General features: G+C 42.7%; 1 protein-coding gene across 1 annotated transcript; it reads left to right on the top strand.

Moving 5' to 3' along the window:
• Positions 1 to 5,820: 5,820 nt before the first annotated feature.
• Positions 5,821 to 20,518, top strand: ASB1 (ankyrin repeat and SOCS box containing 1). The gene is made up of 5 exons (XM_083572054.1): positions 5,821 to 5,936; positions 8,636 to 8,777; positions 9,711 to 10,013; positions 17,509 to 17,894; positions 19,672 to 20,518. The coding sequence occupies exons 1-5, from the start codon at positions 5,852 to 5,854 to the stop codon at positions 19,800 to 19,802; spliced, it is 1,047 nt and encodes a 348-aa protein (XP_083428180.1). The 5' UTR covers positions 5,821 to 5,851; the 3' UTR covers positions 19,803 to 20,518.
• The last annotated feature ends 4,426 nt before the right edge of the window (positions 20,519 to 24,944 follow it).

Genomic DNA, 24,944 nt, shown 5'->3' with positions numbered 1-24,944 from the left:
TGGTGTATGGCCTCGGGAGATTTATATTGTGTAGGTGAAATTTGCCATTTATTCAATGTTTGTAAAAAGCTTTAAAAAACAGTCAATGCAAAACATTCGCTATATTTAACCTATATTGTGATAGGTTTTCTATTGTCAGCAGAGCTCACTTTCCTGGATTATTTAATAACAATATACTCTGATCAGGTTTTGTACCCTTCATGTCTGGTATATGTGTGGCATTTTGAGCAATATATAAATATATTGTATGAAATTTTGGGTGTAGCTTGAATTTACTGTTGGAGTAGCTTGAAATATGACCTTTTGTTGGCAAACCCTTTAAGAAGAATTATTTAAAAATTCATGCAGATCAAGAAGCAAAATTGGGTTTATCTGTATTTCCTTAAGTCATACAAATAAGAAAGATAACAAAATAAGTTTATCTGAACACGTTAATTATACTTGCCTTTATTTACGTAGTTAAGTACTTTTTCTCCAACTAAATGGCCAGTCATGTATGTTTTTACTTTAAATCATTCTGAGAGAATTTGAGCAGGGGGTGTATGCATTTTTGCATGGAGGGTTTTTTTTGGGGGGGGGGGTTTCCAATTTTTTTTTGAAGAGTAGCTGCAATACTTGCACTTGGAGACCCCATAAATCTTGGATGGTCTTGGTAATCAACCATATTTGTGGCTTCTAGCCTTGCCTAACGGAGTACTGTCTGATGTCATACTGAGTTGTGGAGATGTTCTTAAGTGCCTCTCATTGCAAAGTCAAAAATAATGCAGCTCTGGAATAGGCCTGAAACTTAACTATTGCATTGCATTTCCAGGGTGCTAGGAACTCCTTCAAGGCATATTGAAGCAACAAATGCCAGCTCTTCTCCAATACTTGAGACAAAAGAATCCCTGCTGTTGTCCTCTGCTTCTGGGGTGTCCCAAGCACCTTGGAAGCAAACACAACACATACAAGCCTATCCCTCCTTCTGATTTCTTAGTTCAGGAAAGGGATAGTGTGTTTGTGCAGATCTTCTGGAGCATTTGAGTCTTTCTGAAGTGTAGCCCAGCTGCTTCATGGTAATGATTTCCCAGCTTCAAATTTATGAAGAGGGTTGGGACTTCTTCACGTTGCATTGCACTTGCAGAGTGCTTAGAGTGCCTTAGAAACAGCACAACTGCATGGATTTCCCATCCCACTTTACTTCAAGCTTGGAAGGACACCTGAGGCGTGTCATGCTAGGCAAAAGTGGGTAAGGACACACCATGCTGTGTGTGCTTGTGGACTTGCTTATTGATGTCCCTGTGTCATATAAGCACAGACTACATATAATCTGAATCTTTTGAAGCTATGCCATTATTTAAGTGAATGTGATTCAAGTTTCCATTCCCCCCCCCCGCCCCCGGTGGATTGGATTTGAGAAATCTCATGGTCTCTCCGTTTGCATATCTACCATCTCTCCATTTTCTCATAAAATTATATTTCTTATGGGTTAAGTATGGCTTGCTGGATGTTGCACAGGAGAAACGTAAAGTGGGATATGGTTTGAAACCTTGTGTTTATTGACTGAGAAGTCTCAGAAATGTTTAAGGCTTGGAGAAAAATGCCGTGTTGCAATAGTTTAGCAAGCTATTTAATAAATTGTGTGCACTTTATCAGTCTGACACCCTGATCAAAACATTTGGAAGTAATGACATTTACGTCCAATAAGTAACACAGCTTAGGATAACAGTCTAAGCTCTTACTGAGGAGTGTATATGATTTGTGTGCTGTCTAGTAGAGTTTTTGACTGAATGGTTCCCAATATAAAGAAGCCATCCCAAAATTACTACAACAAATGTTTTTGCATATATTTCAAAGTAACTACAGAGCCTTAGTGTATGGTATGATTGTCATATTTGGAAGGGGATATTAGAAGTTAATTTGGGGAAAATGTCTTAAAAAGCATCAGCAGAAGTGCTGAACTGTTTTCAGCTGCAGTCTTTTCAAAATGCATATAATTGTATATAGGACTGAATTCAGCATTGAAAAAATCCCGTCACATTTAAGTGTGGATCTGTATATATGGTTAAAACTGTTTGTGTTAGAAGAATCCAGCATTTTCTGTATGTGAGTAAAAATGTACAGCCTAAAATATAATTTGTATTATAAATTTATTTTCTTTTTATATATAATAATTAAATAACATATTTTTTCTATGAATAGTGGTGTTTGGATTGTAGTTATTTTTGAAAGCCAATAAAATGAGAAAGAAGACTGTTTATAGAAACAAAGTATATACACAAAGTATCAAATGTGGTGACAATAATAATAATGCAAAAAACAACAACACCACGAACTGGCTTATTAGTATAAAACCAAATTTACTAGAATAATAACTAGAATAGAGATAGACTAGTAACCATTCAAGCGGAGATACTGTAAACATGGAGTGGATAAATGTGCAATAAACTTTATACAGTGGTACCTCGGGTTAAGAACTTAATTCTTTCTGGAGGTCCGTTCTTAACCTGAAACTGTTCTTAACCTGAAGCACCACGTTAGCTAATGGGGCCTCCTGCTGCCGCCGCGCTGCCGGAGCACGATTTCTGTTCTCATCCTGAAGCAAAGTTCTTAACCTGAAGCACTATTTCTGGGTTAGCAGAGTCTGTAACCTGAAGCGTATGTAACCCAAGGTTCCACTGTACAGACTGGATAAATGAACCATTCAACAAGTAGCACAAGTCCAATCACAGAACGGCAACCCCGTGCTGCCACAGTGGCAAGAGTAGCACACTGGAGAATATGAAAAACTTTTTCAAAGCTGTTTTTCAAAGATTGGATGAGATGTTCTTCAATAGGTCTTGAGTTGGAAACACAAAGCAAGTGGGCAAAAGGAGACCTGTTCTCCGGATATATTACAGGTTTCACTACACGCTGTGCCTGTGAATACTTTCTTTATCCTGAGCAAACCGTTTTGTATGACTGGCTTTTCGGACTGATGAAGCGTGCTACCCTCGAATGGTTACAGGTCTATTCTAGTTATTATTCTAGTAAATTTGGTTTTATACTTATAAGTCAGTTTGTGGTCGTGCCATTTTGTTGCATGTCATATAAACAGTCCATGGTGACTGCAGGGGCACTTACTCCCTGCTGCAAGGTCTTTTCCACCTGGCCTGGAGGGCAAGGCCCAGACTCCAGCTCCTGAGGGCACTCCTACATCAAAACCAAATGCTGCATTTATAAATGTGGGGCTTCAATGACACTACACACATGCAGCGGTTTTGGGGGGGGAGTGTCCGGGGGCATGAGCCTACCTTCTCTCACCCTCTGTGTGAATGGTGTGAGGTCTTCTCAACATCGCTCACACCTCCTACCAGGCATTACCAAGCTATTTGGGCCCATGGACACATTTACAAGCCAAATAAACTCATGAGCACCTCGTGTGCTGCAACCAAGCACACATGGCAAGTGTGGTGTAGTGGTCAGAACATTGGACTGAGACCTGATAGACCCGGGTTCAAATCCCCGCTGAGCTGTGAAGTTCATTACGTGACCTGGGGCAGTCACTGTCTCTCAACCTACCATATACCTTGCAGGAGAAAACGGGGAAAGAGGAGAACCATGAGTGCCACTTTGAGCTCTTTGGAGGAAAGCTGGGATATATTTATTCCTATTTATGGAAAAACTTGAGGTGGTCATCGCACAGCCCTCACTGGAGGATCTGTAATGTCGCATCGCAATCGACGTTGAGAGGAGGAAGGTGGCAGTTTAAAACAAGATTTGTATCTAGTGAGAAGGAAGTTTGGGAAACACTCTGTTGTGTTAGCCTTTTGGTGTGAGCTTCTGTGCTGTATCCATCTCTGCTCTTTCTCTTTGTTCAAACTGGTTGGTTTTTCAGAGGGCATAACTGAGCCTGGTCTAAATGTGAAATGGAATCATCCCACCACTTTTTTATGCCCAACTTTTCTTTCACACAAAAGCTCAACAGCTGTTCTGAAGCGAAGAGAAAAGTAAAAGCAAAGCAAGCATACTCCTACACAAACACACACAGAGAGACAGAAAAAAAGCAGGCAGACCATCTGCCACACCTGAACAATGCCTGTTCCCTGTCTAAAACACCCCTCTAGATTTTCCAGATGTTGTTGATGGGCTTGTGGAAAGGACCAGCAACCATAGTGAAAGCAAACATGACAAGATGCTGTGGATAATCCTGTGTTTACTTTCTCTAAAGTTCTGTGTATTTTGTACAAAACAACAGGTAACAAAAACTTAAGACATGCTTATAGAATTGTTAGTCTTTTTTTAAAAAAAATCTAATATAAATGCTGCAGCGCTACAAAAACATGCAGATTTCTCTTCCATTTGTCTGGTTTACTTTTTACACAGCATTTTAGTTGTTGGAAGTTTATCATAATTTATTATTTATTACACAGAGCTCTCCAAACAACTTACAACACATTTATTTTATTATATTTTGAAAGCATGGCTTGAGGTAATAAGACCCCATATGTATACAGATTTCCTACTGTGCAGGAAAGTATAATCAGAGTTCCCACTTTTTTTCTTTCTTTTTAAAAAATTATAGACTCCTTTTCATCCATCAGATTACACAGCAGTGTTTGATAATAAAAATACAATACAGTAAAAACAATATATTCATCTGCCGGCAGAAGGACAGCAAAGAGGGAGCCAGACTTGCTTCTCCAGGGTAGGAGTTCCAGAGTCTGGGATCCGCCACCTTCAAATACCAGAAGGGCCGTCAGGTTTGTTAACCCTGTTGTTTGACAGACAGAGACAGAGATACACACACAGAGAGAGAGCGCAACTGGCCTTCTGCCAGAGGTGTGCCGCTTCCGAACATGAATGTTCCATTTAGCTACTGCAACCAATTGCCTTCAATCGGCTTCACCTTCACAATTTTGTCAAATCCCCTTTAGAACCATCTAATTGTGTAGTCATCACCACATCAGGTGCGAGTGAATTTCATGCATATGGACTGTGTGGAAGAAGAAGTTTCTTTTTACCTGTCCTGAATCAGGAGTGCCAACTTTGCCCTGCGACTGTGGGCGCCTGGGGCTGTTATTAATGTTTGTTTCATAAAAGTTGTTAAGTTGTGGGTGAACATATCAGACGACACAGTGATTCTTCAAACAGCTCTTGTTTATTCAGAGGCCAGAACTGAACTGAACTGAAGGGCTCAGTCAACCTGCTTATATAGAGCTCCAGTACATCGTAACTGTAACAACTTTCTAAAACTGTCCAATCACTGAACGTCACTTTCGATCCCTTGTTTGCATAACCATCTACAGTATCCCCCTGCTGGCCCAGGGTGAGAAATTCAATACATAACAAAAGTCATACACTGTTTGATTGTAAAACAAAACAAAACTTCAAAGCGTTTCCCCCCCCCCAAAAGATAAAACAATAAAATTGTCAGAAATTTACAAGCAAACTTTAAAACACAGGAGCTAAAATAGATTGGCATTCACACCAGCTTTCTAATCATCTGGGCAAGCTTGTCTAAACAGGAATGTTTTTCCAAGCAAGCACCTGCCTGGTGTCACGAGGCGGGGAGTTCCGAAGGGCAGGCGCAGCCCCGCCAAAAGGCAGAGTTCTTACAACTTGACCAGCCTCTCTCCTGTCTCCTCTCAGGCATCTTTTAAAAACGAAAACCTATCGAGCCCCCCAACGCTTCATGCTCCGACCCCACGCGAAACCCAAAGGGGAAAGACTTCCGCGAACCACCTTAACTTCCGCGAACTCCCGCGAACCACCTTAAGCCGAAGCGGGAAGCCCTGGCGTGGTGGCCTTTCCGCCAATCGGGCGAGAGCGAAGGCGGCGCCGGGACGAGGCGGCTGGAGAGGCCCGCCAGGCCGCGCTCCCCGCGGGGCTGATGGCCGAGGCGAGGCCGGCGGGCGAGGGCGAGGGAAGGCCCGAAGGCCCAGGGGCTCCTCCGGGGGCCGCGCGGGGCCAGGCAGGTAACGTGGGGGGCGCCGGGGACCCGCCTGCCTTTCAGGGGGATCTGACACGCTCAAAAGAGTCAGACGCGTGTGTGTGTGTTTGTGTGTATGCGTTCATTCCTTCATGCCAGTCCGGTGCTGCTGACCCCTCAGGATGCTTTCCAGTCAGTGGTGCATATTTATTCCGATACTGAATTTTCCACCCGAGTATCTATCAGAGCGGACTTCGAAAACGCTGAACAAACAAAAATCAGGTTTCTGCTTAAATTTACCGGGATCCTCAAGAGACTTAAGGGGCTCCCTGGGCATTGGAGGCACTTGAGACGCATCCAGTGCCCATCTTGCTCCTATTCGCAACCTGTTACTTCTGATCCCTCACGCTTCTCTTTTGAGGCTCGGGGAGGGAGCGTGATTTTTAGTAGTTATTCACTGATCGTGGAAAATAGCCTTACTAATTAACCAGTTAGCTTTAATCCTCACCATGATCTACTGGACGGCATTTGATAAAAGTAAGCAGGTTGTATGCAAAAGCCAGCGCTTTCAAAAAAAGCTTGTGCTTTTTTGTTTTTGGAAACCCTCTGCTGGGGACTGTGGTCACTTTTGTGGGCTGGGACATCAAGTGACTTGTATTCTTAGCTCAGCTGCCAGATGAATCTGGGGGAAATGTTGCTCCACGTCCCCTGCTATTTGTTTCGGTAAAATAGGGATAGTGGTGGTGCCATGGGCGTAGCCGGGAGGGCAGGCTCCCTGCCCCCTCAATCAAAATTAATAAAAATCAATATAAATCCAAGGTTCTGTTCCCCGCTAACAAAAATCCTGGCTACGCCCATGAGTGGTGCTTTGATTTTCTGCAAACATTGAGTGCTGAATGCATATACCAGCAATACAGACGCCCTTGCCACTCCTTCTTGGGTTTTACCCTCATTGCAGTAGTGTTCAGTGTGGTGGAAAGAAAAGATACAAATTTAATAAATAAATAAATAATAAATAAATAAATAAGCACAGTTCTTTACTCTTATATTCAAAGGGTAAATTGGGAGACATAGCAGTGTGAATACAGAATCTGCTTCCTCACGCATTCACCCAAATACAGGAAGCAAGGAATGTCTGATTGAATTGAATGCTTCAAACAGGCTTTTCTGTGTATATCTGGGGCTTTGCTGAGATTAACTTTCATGAGCAAATTTAAAGCACTTTACTGTCTTGAGCATCTACAGATATTTTCCTTTTTTGAAAAAGGCATCAGCCACTCCTCTATAACACCAGCAAACACACACAGACACACACACACACACACACACACGAGAGAGAGAGAGAGAGAGAGAGAGAGAGAGAACATTGTATTATTAGTAGGATATGTTACAGAATACCTTCAGAATATTTCACAGGCAAATATCTCTGAATCTTACACATGCAATTATAATTTAATTTCACCTAATCAGATCACAGTGACTTGTTTAGGGAAGAAATGTAATTGTCTGCTAATGGATTCCCAGGCCGCACAGTTGTTCTCAGTCATTCTAGCAAATGGGTTTGAAGATTGTGGCTTTTAATGCAGCAAGCAATTATTCTTAATTCTTGTTTGCTTTACTTCCTGGGATTCCCAGAAAATGTTGATAACAGATTTCATCGCAGGTTCTTATACATAGTTACTAAACTAATTTTTCGTGTTGTTTTCTAGATGATGTGGTGATAGATAAGTCTTTGTATTGCAGTCTGTATGACCTGAAGGAAAATACTCGAAACATAGGTTTACAATCTCAGTGAGAGAATTAGGACTCGATTGCTGATGTCTAATTATGTTAGTTTCCCTGTTTTCTCTAGGTAGTTGCTAATATAATTCAACTGAAAATTGGTTTTTGTGAACATATTTATTTGTATCTTGATCCTGTAGGGAAGGAGTGTCAGATGATTGTGTTCATTTACTTTTGTTCTGAAGCTCCAAGCTAGGAAACAGCTCTAAACATCACAAAGCACTTTGTATGTTACAAGTATCTTTTGCCTGCATTGTGCTAGGTCACATCTCAAGGAGTCCTTGAGCAAAGGAGACTGCTCAGAATGTATCTGGGGACATTTTGCCTCATGCCTATTTGGCTGGGTATAATGGAGGAGCCATATTACGAAACATGTTAGGCAACTTTACAAATCTTTGATATTTTTAAATGTGATGGTAAGTGGCTCGAACACCTATTCGCTGCATGCAAAGGCATTTGTTTTCAGGACATATTGGATGATTGTAAACAATAATTATTCGGACGTTTGGATAGGATAGTGCTATGTCCCACAATGGTCTCTTGTCATATAGGTTTTGCTGATGTTTTAGCTGTTTTCTTCCCAACTTATAAAACCTATAAAAGAACATCTTATACTTGAGGGCAAAATAGTCCTGCCACATGACCTTCAAATATCTGGAAAAAGCAACAGCCAGTCTGTACAGGGTCTCAAAGAGGTTGAAAATATCTCAGGCCCCACCTGACCTTCTCTGTGCTTTCCAGGCATGGTCTGTGCTTTAAAGCTCTGCGTCTTTACCGCTGAATCAGAGCAAACAGCAATTCACAGAAAACCTGAATTGCCATTGGTTGCGCTTCAGCTTTAAAGAGTGGGTTTTTACAGAGAATGCAGTGGGTTACTCCAGTGACCATAGCAGAACCTCCTGGTCAGGGCTGAGCTCCTGCTGAGTTTTATGACCTAAAGCAGCAACAATCTCTCCAGCACAGGTCGCAATCTGAAGGAGTGGCTGAAGGAACAATTCTGTGACCACCCCATCGAGCACTGTGAGGACACCCGGCTGCATGATGCTGCTTATGTGGGAGACTTGCAAACCATTAAAAACCTGTTGGAGGAAGAGAGCTTCCAAAGGTAGCTCTCAATTTTACTGAAATGGAGCATGGATTCTCAGGTGATAAATCAAACACTTTAGCCCTGAGTACATTTTAGCCTCATGCAAATAGTCACTGAGGAACACTGAGGGTTCAAAGGGATGTATGTAGATAGGGATCTCCTGCTGATCATCCTCCTGGGCTCTGTATGTTCTAGGTTCCATCTGCACATTTATTCCATCTATCAGATCTGTTCTGTCCATTTTTGTACAGTTCAGATTATGGGTAGCCTTCCTTATGAATTATTCAGGCATACGTAATTCTGGGTGTATGTATCTAAGCTGGGGTTGCGTATACCGTATTTTTCGGTCTATAAGACGCACCAGACCATAAGACACACCTAGTTTTTGGAGGAGGAAAACAAGAAAAAAAATATTCTGAACTTCAGAAGGCAGAACAACAAGCGGGATCGCTGCACAGTGAAAGCAGCGATCCCTCTTGCTGTTCTGGCTTCTGGGATAGCAGCACAGCCTGCACTCGCTCCATAAGACGCACACACATTTCCCCTTACTTTTTAGGAGGGAAAAAGTGAGTCTTATAGAGCAAAAAATACGGTAGGTTTGGGTGTGCATGTGTGCAGTCAGTGACAGACTGTTTGCATCAAATGGATACTGGACGGGGCTGATTGGAATCGTAGTCCAAAACAACTGAAGAGTGGCAGGTTAGCAAAGGCTGCATGTGATTGTGCCTTATATATCTATTTAGACGTGATTTTATTCCCATGCTGTCAGAAAATTGTTGCTATGGATAACATAGGACATCCAGGGAAAGAATCCAGAGAGAGAAAAGTTGGTGTTTGTTCTTAATTTTTGCCCCACACTTGCTGAGAACAGTGCATGCTCATAGGGGGAAGCAAGGCAAGATCCAGGCACGCTCATGGATTACTTACTTGTGCTGCTTTTGCTTTCTTCAGCCGCATCAATGAGAAATCCGTGTGGTGTTGTGGTTGGCTGCCTTGTACGCCGCTGCGGATTGCTGCCACGGCAGGACATGGAAACTGTGTGGATTTCCTGATTCAGAAAGGGGCAGAGATTGATCTTGTGGACGTGAAAGGGCAAACTGCCCTGTACGTAGCTGTTGTGAATGGGCATCTGGAATGCGCACAGATCCTTCTGCAAGCCGGAGCTGATCCCAATGGGAGCCGTCACCACCGCAGCACCCCTGTGTATCATGCTGCCCGGGTAGGCAGCACTGACATCCTGAGAGAGCTGATCAGGTAAGTACAGAGTGATTTTGCTTCATCTTTGCCCAGGAGCCAATTGCCGGTCAGCCAAAGAGGGTATGTTTGCTACGGAAAGGATTCTGAGTTGTCCAATTCCAACAGGCAGCAATTGTCAATGAGAGAAGATAGGCAGAGTTGGGGGAGGGTCCTCAGAAAATGGAAAAACTTGGGAATTCCATTTTTAGGGTAGGAGAAATTCAGAATCCTTTCAAATATCTACACTTCTTTTTCTTCTCTGCAAAATTTAATGTGTTACCATTCTGACAAAAACGTGCTCAAGACGGCACACTTTTATTCTTCCCTTCCTGACCATTCTGAGAATAAGAACATATATGAGTTATTCACCCAGCAGCTGCAACATCACATGCTGATGGCTGGCATGTGGAACAGGGATTGCAGGTCAAAGACCTTCATGTCCCCTCTTGAAGGTCTGGTTTTCCATCTTCTCTCTTGCCAAAGTTAAACACTTAAAAGTCCCATTTTGACCCCACCTCTCCACCCTCAAGGCAGCTGGTAATGAATGAGTCATAAAAACATCAAAAATGGTTAAAAATATGTCTCACCACTACAATGAAATTGTAGCCAGCAAAATTCAAAGAGAGAAGCAACAAAGCCAGAAACAACCCCTGGTATGGGAACCAGACAGATTACAGCCTTCACCAATAACACATTGCCTTAACCTGGGGTCTAAAGGCAGATAAAGAGTTGGCATTCTAGGGCAAATATGTCCAGAGACAAACAAACAAACAAAGCAATAACCCCTGGGATTGCCACCTAGTGTGTACTCAAGAGCCACTCACACCACCAGTCCCAAGTCTCTAATAGGTGTGCCTTCTGATAAACTTGTTGAAGGGTGGGAGATAGATGCCTACAATAGATAAGATAGATACACATTCTTAAACACCCATTAATTAAACACCACTTTACTTAGTTAGGTGTACACATGGAAATTTTCTGTATACAGATCTGAAAAGCTGATGTTTGAAGTGTCATGTTGCAGTGGAGGCAGCTGAACCATTCAGTTCTGTGAGCCAAACCACATGTGATGGTGGCAGACCCACAAGTCAGAACCACATCCAGGGTTTCTTGCATCTCCATGATCTATATGAATTTATGAAGCAAGAGCCCTTTTGGTGTAAGGTGATGGTGTGCAGATTTATACTTCTGCTGCAAGGACACTTAGCCAGCAATATTAAATGTAGACTTTGGAAAGCTTTCAAGTTTAAAATTAACTGACCCTGGCCAATATCTTCTCATTAAATAATTTCTCTTTCAATATGACTATGCTAATACCAGATTGTCAAGTTGAAATGCAGCTATTAATCAGTTTAAATTGCTTTGTGGAAAGCTTAAAATATCAATTATGCCACTCATACTACAGAAAATGCACTCGTCCAATAAAATACAGATACATACATATGCCCAGCTGCTAAAGCAAGCAAACAAAATTCCACATCCAGTCTAGCTTGACCCTAAGAATTATGACCTAAGTAAATATACTTTTGGGGGGGAAGGGACTGTCCTATGTTAGAACATCTCTCCAACATTTTTGACCTGGGTACATGATAAACCATCCATCTGACACATGCCCTAGTTTAGCAATGCATGCAGCTACACTGAAAGCACACCTGTGTCCCCATTTCCAATTCACAGAGTATGTGGTTTATCTAAGATGGCTTTTCATGTGTCTGTGCGGGAAAAGAAATATTAGAAGGTCTGAGAAGTGAATAGGAGAGCTTCTGCTTCTCATCCCTCAACTAGACTGCAATACAACTTTCCAGGTGCACATCGGATTCGTTTCCTGACAGCCATTCAGAAACAGGGACACCATTTTTTATTTGGGGTGGTGAGAAATAAGGTTCGCAGCATGATTCAGTAGGCCTTTCTTGGATATTTTCAAAATTAAATTGCAAAACAAAAATAGTTGGAGCTGAAAAACCAGGATGAGCAGAAAGCAAATAGCCACTACCACTGTTTTGCAATTACTTGGGCAAGTGTTGCTCAAACTGATAAGTTCTACAGCAGTTCTTATCCTTTCAAACACTCTTACAGAATCAGAAAACATCTTACAGATTCAGTTTCACTTTTCAGCCTTTTCATGGGCAACACTCTGGCATGAGAGGTCATGGATTCTTTAGCTAAGATTTCAGCATTTCATGGGGTTGGACTTGATGACTGGGGTCCCTTCCAACTCCACAGTTCTAGGATTCTGTCAGGTAGAACAGCCTTTTCATGAGTAGGAGGCTCTCTCCTCCTCATGTGAAAGGGTTCTGGAGAATTCCCTCTCCTGAAAGGCCAAATCAGAAAACAAAAACTGTAAGCAGAGCATGTGCCACCCCATGATTTTGTGTAGCCTGACTAGTCTCTGAGCGTGCAGATAGTGCTGACTGACTTCACAGGGAATTGTATGTGTTCTTCAAAATGGTATTTTCCAGCTCTGCCAAGACTAGTAAGTTCTACATACAGACATAACCAGGACTTTCCCCCACAAACCTGGCACAGAATAATATCACCCTTTCCTTATTAACCAGAGAGTGGAGGTAGAATGGAAATATATAATTAGGAAAGCAGAACCTCATTCTTAGACTGTTTGGATGGGAAGGGAAAGTTATTCCTAAGTCATATAATTACTTCATAGGGACATTTGGAGACTCTGCTTAGAGTGGAATCCCCTTCCTGGTTACAGCAGAGCCAAACACAACTGCTCTGCTTCTGGTGACTTTTGCCTTGGCAAGCGCAACTAGTCTGCAGGATTTACATTTCAAACAAACATGTTGCTCTCAGTGATAGCTTTGAAATCCTGCTCAACTCTTTGAGATCTGTCTAGCAATAAACAGAAAACGAATACTTGGCCATTTATTTGACGAGCTGCCATTTCCCGCCTTCCCTGTTTTCTGCTGCCCTCCATGCTTTTCTACTCTGCCAACCGTTATTATCACAAAAGGTTGGTTTCCTGAAGGTGTGTGCTTCTTTGTGTCTGTCAATAGTGAAAGTCATATGAGGAGATCTCTAGAAGGCAACAAGTTCGGAAATGCTGTTGATGTTTGTGTGAGTTGACAGCACTGGAACAGTCACATTAAAGGGCCAAAGAGGCAGGACAAGCGGTAAGCAACCAAAAATGTGGCTACCTCAGTGGCACCCCCAATTCCCCCCTCTATCCCCCTTGAGTCGGTATGGGATAGAGGAGGAAGATCAGCACAGTAATACTACTACTTCATATTAATAGAGTACTTCTAATATTCAAAGTACTTAATATGCATGATCTAAAACAGTCCTCTAGTTTTGTTATTATTATTTGCATATAGGAGGTAGGGCAGCTGAAGGCAAAAGGCAGAGGCTTACCTAAAACCATCTTGTGAGTTCATGGCTGTAGTAAGAATTGCACCAGCCGTCTCACAGCCCAGTCTCTTAGCCATTGCTCACTTCTAGTTAGGGAAGACGTGTCAGTCCAGCCCAGAGACTCTAGCCAAGGCCTGTTGCAGCTCCTGCTGCTGAAAGCTGAGCTGCTCATGTGCTTTGCCTTTTTTATTGACTTAGCAATGACTGCCTTGTGGGAATTCTATGGTTGTGGTCAATATTCAGATATCAGAAGGTAAAGTTAGTGTGTACATTGCAGCCACCAATTTTCCATTTCAAAACAGCATCAGCTTGACCCCTGCACTCATTTCCAACAAGGCCAGGAAAGGTGTAATATGCCTTTTAATGCAGCCTCTTTCCTGAATACTGAGACACTGCATGACTGTGAATTTGTTTTAGGTTGACTCCTGGCCCACACCTATTTTTGGGAGTGGGAAGGAATAATAATAATAATAATAATAATAATAATAATAATAATAATAATAATAATAATTTTATTATTTATACCCCGCCCATCTGACTGGGTTGCCCAGGAAGGATTCAAAATACAGTGGTACCTCAGGTTACAGACGCATCAGGTTACAGACACTTCAGGTTACAGACTCCACTAACCCAGAAATAGTACCTCGGTTTAAGAACTTTGCTTCAGGATGAGAACAGAAATCGTGCAGCGGCGGCGCAGCGGCAGCGGGAGGCCCCATTAGCTAAAGTGGTGCTTCAGGTTAAGAAAAGTTTCTGGTTAAGAACGGATCTCCGGAACGAATTAAGTTCTTAACCTGAGGTACCACTGTACAATACAGGGCAGAATCTCAAACCTCATGATCTTATCAGTAATAAATGCTGAAGGATTTTGTCAACACTTAACCTAAATTCTTCCGAAATCTCCCTTAAGTTGTGGATATGGCATACTGTGGCCGGCATTGAGGGGGGTGATCCATGCATGGGGAGAACTGTACTTAACTGAGGCAGGAGATCGGCTGGAATACCTTTAGTAACTTTTGGTTCTGTGCTTCTGCAGTCCTGTTGGACTGGCTCTTTTAAGGAATCTGTGTCCCCTCATCCCTCTCCTCTATTGGGCCACATTTTAGACAACCTCAATCTTATGCTTCGCAAAACAGTCAGGATAGCATATGTGATTCTTCATTTTAGTTGGGGAGAGCTCAGTCTGGGCTTTCCCCCAGTTTTCCCACAGAGGGCGGCACAATTCTTTCGCACCAGCACATCTCTGGAGTCTTGGCTTTCATAGTTTACATTCTGAATATTGCTAAATACTCTCTGTTTCCATCTTGCCATGTGAAAGCTATCCTAGCAACTAGCAAGCTGGCTACTTGGCAGATATATATTCTTGTCTGTAACCACATGCGGTGAAAAGCAGATTTAATTGGCACTACCTTTAGAGAGGGATTTAACAAAGCCTCTTTGCCTCACCCTGATGCTCATGTGAATTTGTAGCTTCTGAAACTGAAGAGGGAGAGACAGGAATTGTCAGTGCAGTGAGAGGCAAAGAGGGCAAGGTGGCCAGACGGCTAAAGAAAAACCCAGCCTGAACCTGACAGCGCAGGGAGCCAGTATAGCAAGCGAGAGCAACATTTGATGATGCAGTTATAGTCAGAGAATTGTAGAATTGTAGAGTAGGAAGGGACTCCAAGGGTCCTCTAGTCCACTCCCTGCAATGCAGGATTCTCAGCTAAAGCATCCATGACAGATGGCCATCCAGCCTCTGCTTAAAAATCTCCAAGGAAGGAGAGTCCACCACCTCTCGTGGGAGTCTGTTCCACTGCCAAACAGCTCTTACTGTCTGAAAGTTCTTCCTGATGTTTCAGTAACTTGAATCCACTGGTTCAGTTCCTACTCTCCTCTGCAGAAAAAAATAAGCTTGCTCATCCTCCATGTGACAGACCTTGAGATATTTGAAGAGGCTATCATATCTCCTCAGTCTCCTTTTTTGCAGGCTAGACATACCCAGCTCCTTCAACAGTTCCTCATCAGACTTGGTTGGCAGAGCCTTGCGCACCTTGATCACCCTCCTCTGCACATGTTCCAGCTGGTCAATATTCTCCTTAAATTGGGGTAACCAGAACTGGATACAGCATTCCAGGTGTGTTCTGACCAAGGCAGAGTAAAATAAGACTGTTACTTCCCTTGATCAGGATCTATGCTACTCTAGATGTAACCTAAAATAACATTACCCTTTTTTTTTTTTTGCTGCTGCAACACACTGCTAACTCATGTTAAGCTTGTGTTCTGCTAAGACCTCCTTTTCACATGTACTACTGACTGGATGTCCCCCATCGTATATTGGTACAGCTGGTTCTAAGTGTAGAACCTGTTGTTTGTCCCTATTGAAATACATTTTGTTAGCTTGGGCCCCGTTCTCCGATCTGTTAAAGTCACTTTGAATTCTGATTCTGTCTTCTACTGAATTAGCTACCCCTCCCAGTTTGGTGTCATCTGCAAATTTGATGAACACCCCCACAATTCCTTCATCCAAGTCGTTGATAAAGACGTTGAACAACAACAGGCCCAGAACCCTGCAGCACCCCACTTGTCACGTTTTTCCAGGATGATGAGGAACCTTTAAGGAGCGCTCCTTGGGATCAGTCAGTCAACCAGTTACAAATTCACCTAACAGTTACCTTATTTAACCCACATTTTACCAGCTTCTTCACAACAATATCATGAAGAACTTTGTCAAAAGCCTTACTGAAATCAAGACACACTGACCCACCAAGCTTCTAACTCTATTGTTCAAAAAGAGAGATTTGTCTGGCATAACTTATTTTTGAGAAACCCATGCTGGGTCTTTGTAATCACAGCATGCATTTCTGAGTGCTAACATACTAAATGTTTAATTATCTTTTCTAAGACCTTTCCAGGTATCGATGTCAAGCTCACTGGTTGGTAGCTACCTGGATCTTCTCTCTCTCCCCCCCCCTTTGAAGATGGGGACAGCATGTGCCCACCTGCAGTCTGCAGGGACCTCAACTGTTCTCCAAGAATTTTCGGAGATTATAGAAGCTCTGAGATTACATCCTCAAACTCCTTTAGTACCCTTCAGTGAAGCTCCTCAGGCCCTGGAGATTTAAGTTCATTTAAAGTAGCTAGGTGTTCCCTTACTACCTCTTTTCCTATCTTGGGCTGCAGCTCCCTCCTTCCATCATTTATTCTGTTATCACCAGGTTGGGCATCGCTTTCCTTTTGGGTGAAGGCAAAGGCAAAGTAGGCCTTCACCCTGCCACCCAGTAGCATTTCTCTGTCTTCTCCATGCAGAGGACCTACCACTTGTTTGATTATCATCTTACTTTGGACATAGCCAAAGAAACCTTTTATTATTACCGTATTTTTCGCTCTATAACACGCACCCGACCATAACACGCACGTAGTTTTTAGAGGAGGAAAATCCGTAGGCATGCCACCCGTAGGCATTCCCTCCATAACACGCACAGACATTTCCCCTTACTTTCTAGGAGGAAAAAAGTGAGTGTTATGGTGCAAAAAATACGGTATTTTTAACCTCTCTTGCAAGCCTGAGCTCATTTTGAGCTTTGACCCACCTGACCTTCCCTGGGCAACTGTGCTACTCGTGTATACTCCTCCTTTGTGATTTCCCCTTTCTTCCATTTCTTCTCCAAGCTCTTTATGCAGCCACACCAGTTTCTTTAGTGCCTCGTGCTTTTCTTTCTTGTTGGAATTGTCTTTATCTGTTGTCTGAGGATTGCACCAGTTATGTATTTATTGCATTTAGCTCCTATCTTTTTCTCCAAGGAGCTCAAGGTGGTATTCTTGGTTTTCCTCCTCCTCTTCCTCTAATCCCCACAGCAGCCCAGTAAGGTAGGTGAAGCTGAACCAGTAAGCGTTGAACCTTGACTCCCCAGGACCAAGGCTGACACTGAAATCACTGCACCCCACTGGCTCTCACCTAACACTAGAGGTTCATAATATGGTGGAGGACGACCACCTCCTGCTTGACTTCACAAGGTTTTATTCCTATCCCGCTTGGTCCAAGGCACATAAAGTCCAACAGGGCAGGATTTTGCAGCTTGCCTAGCAACCATCTCGCCGCCACCAAAGAGCTTAATGAAAGCAGGGTTGCCATAGTCTTTCCAAATGAATTTCATTTTTCTTTCCTCAGGTATGGCGCTGATGTGGATGTAAATCACCATTTGATCTCGGGGACCCCCAGCCCATCTTCCCGGCCGCTCACCTCCCTGGTGGTCTGCCCGTTGTACATTAGCGCAGCCTATCACAACCTGCCGTGCTTCCGGCTGATTCTGCAAGCGGGAGCCAACCCAGATTTTAACTCCTGTGGCCCCGTCAACATCCAGGGCTTCTCCAGGGGCTCTGCGGTGTGTGTCATGGATGCAGTCTTGAGACATGGGTGTGATGTGGCTTTTGTCAACCTCTTGATTGACTTTGGTGCCAACTTGAATCTGGTGAAATGGGAGACTCTGGGAGAAGGAGCTACAGGAAGGATCAAAGTGAACCCAGAAGCCTTGCAGGTGTTCAAAGAAGCCAGGAGTGAGTGGAAAAAGTTATTTTGGCATTCATATTCTATCCCTGCAAAAGGAGTGCGTAGTGAACTGAAAGTATCTCTATTAGGGTTGTCAGCTGGTTTAAATTTTCATTGGGGATTTTTTAACTGATGAAAATGGGGAAATGTTTTTAATACATAACATGGAAATTTAATAGTATCTGAATATGATTTTCATTTAAATAATTATAGTAATTTATATAGAATTTTCCATATGAATTTCAAAAGCAGCACACAAACAAAAAGCTAATAAAACACCCATAAAATAAAATAATTTAACTAAAACAGTAAAAACAAAAAAGAAACACAGCTACAATCCACATTAGAGCCAGAACAATTAATGAATTCCTTTTCAAAGGCCAACTGAGACAGAAATCTTTTTGCCTATTTTCAGCAAGTTAGCAGGGAGGAAGCTGTAGGAATCTTGGTGTGACCTACAGTACCGGGCTCCCTACAAGGAAGCCCTACTCCTTGTGAACAAGGTTTTAGAGGTTTGACTATGGTCAATTGGTGCATAAAGTTTGTTTACTGTAAACAAACAAATAAATCTAGGCTCCTCATAAGATGGAATTCAGAGGAGGAGCTCATCAGTACTGCAGAGGTGGGTGTGGCATGGACAGTGCTATTTTTCTATTAAAAGAAGTGCCGGAACTCACCGTGAACACCTCCCTCACTCTCTCTTAGAATGGCCATGGCGCCCACCTGAGAGGGGCCAGAACTGAGTTCTGGTGAGTTCCAGCTGAAAAAAAGCTCTGCTCAGTACAGATACAACTACAATAAAACCTGTTTTAGTCTTTACAAGTAAGAACCAGCCCTTTGAGTTGGGCCTGGGAACAGACAGCTTTCCGTGTCATGTGGCCAGCAGGACTAAACCAGAGCACACAGAAACACTGTTTACCTTCCCACCACAGCAGTACCTATTTATCTACTTGCAGTGGTGTGCTTTTGAGCTGCTAGCTTGGCAGGAGCTGGGACAGAGCAACAGGAGCTCACCCCATCGTGCGGATTCAAACTGCCAACCTTCTGATCAGCAAGCCCAAGAGGCTTGGTGGTTTAGACCACAGCGCTACCTGCTCCCTTAGGGTGCCTGCCTAATATCAATAGGTAGGGAGTTCCAGCTGTAGGTACTGCTGCACTGAATGATCAATTCCTTGCAAGTCCAGAACAAACCTTATGAAGTAAGTGTAAAAGTGCCAGTTCTTCAGATCAAAGCAGTTGTGTAGGCACATACAAAGTAAGGAGGTTTTTCAAGTAAACTTGAACCTAAGCTACTGAGGACTTTTTATATACTAATAGTACCACCTTGAATATGGCCTGGTAACAAATCGGCAGGTAGTTCAGATTTGTGAGCAGCAGTGATATCCAACCAGCTCCTTCCTGCAGAGTCACTGCTTAGTTTTTCTCTCCCTGCTTATGGCTTTTCCACACTCCCACTTGTCTCGTGCCTAGAAAGCAGGGGACTGAGCGTTTGCTACTCCACTTTCCGGGAAAACCCACTCTTTAGTGCTGAATCGGAGCAAACACCAATTTGCGGGAAGCCCGATTGACATTCTCTCCAGTTCAGCACTGCAGAGTGGGTTTTCCCTGGGTGAAAGCGATGAGCCCTAAGTTCTGCTTGGAGCTGGGTGCACCTCTCACTTCTGCATGCAGCCTAAAGGTATTAACTAGGCATAGGTGTTTGTGGGACTAGGAGTTGTGGGTCTGCTGTGGTATTCAATTGTTTCTTTTTCTCTCCTTGTCTCTTTCTTGTGTGTTGCATCACAGGCTGCCCTAGGAGTCTGATGTCTTTGTGCCGCGTGGCAGTACGAAGGACACTCGGGAAACGTCGTCTGCACCTGATCCATACTCTTCCAGTGCCAGACCAAATCATAAATTTTTTACTCCATAAACAGTAGTAAGGTCTCCTTGGATGTTTTAGAGGACAATTCCCTTCCTTCATTGTTTCCTCCCCCCCTTTAATGAGGATTTTGCTTTTTTAAGAGTGAGCAATTGAAAACAGGAAGAACTGTTTGTGTTTGTTTAATGCTATAAAATTATTTTCATGATATTATTTCTGTTAATTATTCTCTATAATTTGGGTTTTAGCAAAGCTGCTTCCTGGTGAATTTGATCTGATGTGTTACAGTGCTTCACGTATCATGAAAAAGATAGGACATGGTCCTATAGCTTTAGTGCAGACAGTATTTGTCTTTAGTGGTGTGGATGTGTTTATTTAAAGCATGTGCTGTTATTCCAAAAACAGCTCAAGGTATTTATTTAGCAGGCATTGTGGCAAGGCTGTGCCTCGGGGCTGCCACAGACACCTCACCCTTCTTCATCCTGGGATGAGGCAGCAACTCAGCCAGAGGGAGGCCAGGTGAGCAGTCCTGCTCTTCTGAGGGCTCAGGATGAGTTCTGCAGTCATAGGCAGCAGAAAGTAGTTCAGGGTCGCAATCTACATGGTTTTGGTTCCAAGACTTACCTCATCCCTCGCCATACGGCCAACTCCAACAACCTACATATTCCCAGTCGTGCCTTCCCTATACAAATTACAGATATGTTTTAAAATGCACTCATCTGATTTTTTCATGCTATTCAAATAATCACCAGTAAATTATTGTTGCTGTCTTGATGATTAGCTGTTGTGGAATTTATTCCAGTTTCTTTTCAGCACAGTGTAAAGTATACTAAAAACCTTGTCCATCAGTAGCATGAGGTAACCACAGTTCTGAAGCATTTTATCTTGTGTGTATGTGTTTAAGAAATCATGTTGGCTTCAAAAAATCTTCAAGGTAAGGCGAATGCAGCGTTTTCTGATGTCCAAAATATGTACCTTTGGCTACTAATGCTATTCGTATTTATTATTCACAAAGCACCTGCATTTTTCTATGTGCTGTAAAAATATTTAAAATATTGGTTGTATCCAGTGTAGTGCAAGCAGAGCTCCTCCTACAACAGGACCCCAAGGCTTTGGAGCAGATTTTGAGGATGCACAGAGTGGATGCACAGGGTGCAGGAATCATAGAAGAGTTGGAAGGAATCTCAGCCAAAGCATCCATGCCAGATGGCCATCCAACATTTGCTTAAAAACCTCCAAGGAAGGAGAGTCTTTCACCACCGGAGGGAGTCTGTTCCACTGTTGAACAGCTCTTCCCGCTGGAAAGTTCTTCCTGATGTTTAGTCTGACTCTACTTTCTTGTAACTTGAAGCCATGGGTTCGAGTCCTCCAGAGCAGGAGAAAACAAGCTTGCTCTGTCTTTCATGTGACAGCCCTTGAGATATTTGAAGATGGCTGGAAGGGAGAGTCTTGTTGTGCATACAGAAGGCGCTTCCACCGATGCCCTCTTACTGTTGGATACAACCATAGTCCATGACCACAGGTTTACAATCTACCACCAGACTTCTTCTCTGTTAACAGGACTTGAGTCTGATCAGCTGCATTGATCACTGCCATTGCACAAAGAGAAAACTGAAGGATCACAGGGAGGGTGGAAATCATTATTTTCCTTATATAGACAGAGATATCTCAAACCCAGTGTGTAAACAGAAATTGTACATACAAATAAATATGTGTGGGCCAGACTGGGATCATGCTTGCAGAAGGGGCTGCATAAATAGGTTTTCTATGCAGGACCTGTACCCTCCCTTTTTGCAAAGCCAAAGTTGCATGTGAGAATCCTACATGTGCTGTGCATTGGGTATAGGCTCCTATGCAAATGAGGACTTGAATGTGGGCTGATAATGCAGTCCTGGGTCTCCCTCCATGCAGTCCTTTATACTGGATGGCCATCTGCCTGGGGCTTCAGAGTTTGCTGATTCAGTGCGCTGCTGTTGCGAATCAATGCTTTCTAAAAACCACTATAAGGGAATCCCAGGACATTTTACCCACACATCCCATTCTTCACAATCTCCAACTGTTTTCAGGCTATTGTCTTTATCTTCAGTGTCTGTGCCTCATCAGAGCTAATATTAATATTTTGTTGGAAGCTACCCAGAGGGTAACAGCCAGATGGGCGGGGTATTAATAATAATAATTTATTATTATAATAATAATAATTTATTATTCAGGATCATTCTTGACAATATTAAACCTGGTATAATTAAAACTCCAAACTGCAGTTGCGGAGGGTTCTTCTCTCTCCTTTCACTCCCATTCAGCAATGAAATCAAACTTTCTAAACTTTCCGAACTTTCTATGAGCTCATTCATTTAAGAATCTTAAAACAAATCTATTGAACACTGTAACAAATCCATTTACTAATTGTACTATTAGGGTATAGAAAATCTGGCAACCTAAACTTACACCTATTATTTCATTAATCCCAATATCACACCACCCAGCAAAGGGAGAGAGAAGCAATTTGAACATTGGGAATCCATAGGATTATATACATAATGAGATTTGTATAGCTATAATCAACCTATATCTATTAACCAAATAAAAATACCTTTGTCAAATCTTAACAGTAACTGAATCTATTTTAATCAAACAACATGTAAAAACACAAGCTCTGAAACCCTTAACACAATTAGAAAATTTATTAAATGCAGAGGGGCAAAAGGATTAGATTCTAAATTGTACTCTATATTGCTCAATGTAACTCATGGATCTATGGAACCCCTTTTAAAAATGAGGAAATTATTGCACAGATGGTAACGCACCCCTTTGCAAATGTCAAAAAAAATATTCTATATCACCTAATTGTTGGAGGGGTTACAATAAACTTGGTACGTATTATCTTTTACGGTGGGAATGTTAGTTGGTGCGAGATTTTTGGAATTTAATTTTGACAAAGATGATAAGTATCATACCCACCAACATTTCTTTGATGAAAATAGGGCTGTCTCTTTCTATACCAGGACGCTTCTCCCGTGTTTGATCTCCCACATACACAGACGCCATAGACACATCTACATGGGTCACTTGGAGCCAATTACAGCCTCTCCGCTGAACCTACCTTGCAGAATTGTTGCAAAGAAAAAATGTGCGAGGAAAGGGATCGTGTACAACAATGAAATAAACTTGTAGCTCTAAGCTGCCTTGAGTCCCTGACAGGGAAAAAGGTGGGAAATGGTTGTTGTTGTTAGTAGTAGTAATAGTAGTAGTAGTAGTAGTACCAGTAGTAACCATGAGAATGATCAGGAACACACCAGACAGTAAATCCTATTGAACTCAGTGGGACTTAGTTCTGAGTAAACACACTTTGGATTGCAGTGTGAGGCTGCCCAGTCTTCACCCAGGTTTCAGCGCCATTGAATATAGCGGGACTTACTTGTGAGTAGACAGTGGAAGGCTCAACTTACAATAAAGAAATCAAGGCTCCCTGTGTTTCCTAAAAGTGGCTGATTGTGAAAGCATTGCAAATAAAGAATTTAAAGTGGATTGGTGAACTTTTCCTTCAAAATTATAGGAAGGGCTTTGCTTGCTAGCTTCACCTTTTCCTTCACTTGGTGCAACAATCTTCTTTTCGGTATAAACAGGACTCTCTTTTTTGCAGCTACCACCCCCACTTTTAATTGTTCTCTGAGACATGGAGGCGAGGAAAAGGGAAAAGCAGGACATTCCAGGATCAATTCAGAAACCAGGATGGCTTCTGTAATTCCAGGACTGTCCCTAGAAAACTGGGACACTTGAAGGGAGTGAAATACTACTAGGGAAACTATTGTTTGTTGTCCAAAATTAATGTTACTGGACATTTTTTATGATACCAATAGAATTGGTCTTCTATATGATAAAGGAAGCACAAACTGGAAGTGCAACTCAATGCTAAACAGCCCAAAATCTTACACTGAACGCTTGGTACCACTCACTCTGGAATATAGCTGTAATGGAGAAAATAATGTATAATTTGAGATTTCAGCAAGGACTAGAACCTCCAGACAGTTTTAATATGATTTGGCATTACTTTATGACATATACAGCAAAACCTTCATTTTCAAGTCAACCCTCGTCAAAAGCCGGGCAAATCTGGAATTCTACTTGATGATCTGATAGTCTCTACTTGGACTTCATTTTAAGTCATGTGCAACTATTCATTCTGCATGCCTATTTTATAGTTTTGGTTTCCATTTTTGTCTTTATCATTATGCTTACCTTTACTGGTCAGGTAGCACTGCATGGCAGGGCCTCTCTCCCCACCATGACCTGGCAAGGGATGGGGATTTCCCCCAGGCCCAGCACAAGTGGGCTTTGTGCTGATCTGGGAAGTGGATCAAAGGCTGCTGGCTGACTGGCCAATGGCAGGCAAGCCTCTCTGCTGGCTCCATCCTTGGGGCAGCTTGGATTAGGCACTCATCCCTCACTTCAGTCCACCTCAGGAACACTGCTGGTGTCCAGCTCCTCCCTTGGTTGCTTGTGGGATCTCATTGTTGATCATTGCTGGACCTGGTCTTTGGTGGAGAGGAGACTGTAGCCTTTGCCTCCCAGTCCTAAGGGGGTCCAGAAGTAGTTGCTTCTGTCCAGAATCCCAAGCGGGGACCATAGTGCTCCTCAGGGCGGCAACCCTTGGCCTCAGGTTGACCCCTAACAGGCAGGCTGGAGGTCATGTGGCCGTACCCAATGCCTTTCCAAAGACCATTGCATCTGTCATCAATAAAGTTGTGGCCTGATTTGACCCAATAGCTATGTTGTCCTGTGTATCGCTTGGGTGGAAGTCATGGGTGAGGGGAGGCAACTTGTTCATGAAATTGCTATCTCTGTTTACATACATTATAAAATGAAATAATAATAATAAACTTTGCAAACCAACCCCCCCCCCCAAAATATTGGCTTATTCTAAAGGGTTGTTGAAAGAACAGAAAGGTTATAACATGCCCTTTATTCATTATCAAGGGGTGTGTGAATGCTGAGCTCTAGTCTTATTTTAACTAGGCATGTAATCCAGGCCTTGTTTTTGCTGGACCTGGGCTTTTCTGCATGTGCCTCTTTTTGTTTCCAACCATCAAAAATCTTTTGCCACAGCATTTTACCAGAGATCTTGGGAACCATGAGGGCCAGAAACTTATTTCAGTTTGAGATTCTTGGAGCAGTGGAGCTTATTGCTCTGTGACCATCACCA

This window comes from Podarcis filfolensis (assembly GCF_964270895.1).
Source record: "Podarcis filfolensis genome assembly, chromosome: 1".
Lineage (NCBI taxonomy): Eukaryota > Metazoa > Chordata > Lepidosauria > Squamata > Lacertidae > Podarcis > Podarcis filfolensis.
The sequence above is the reverse complement of the archived record's forward strand: the minus strand, read 5'-3'. Positions and strand labels throughout refer to the sequence as shown.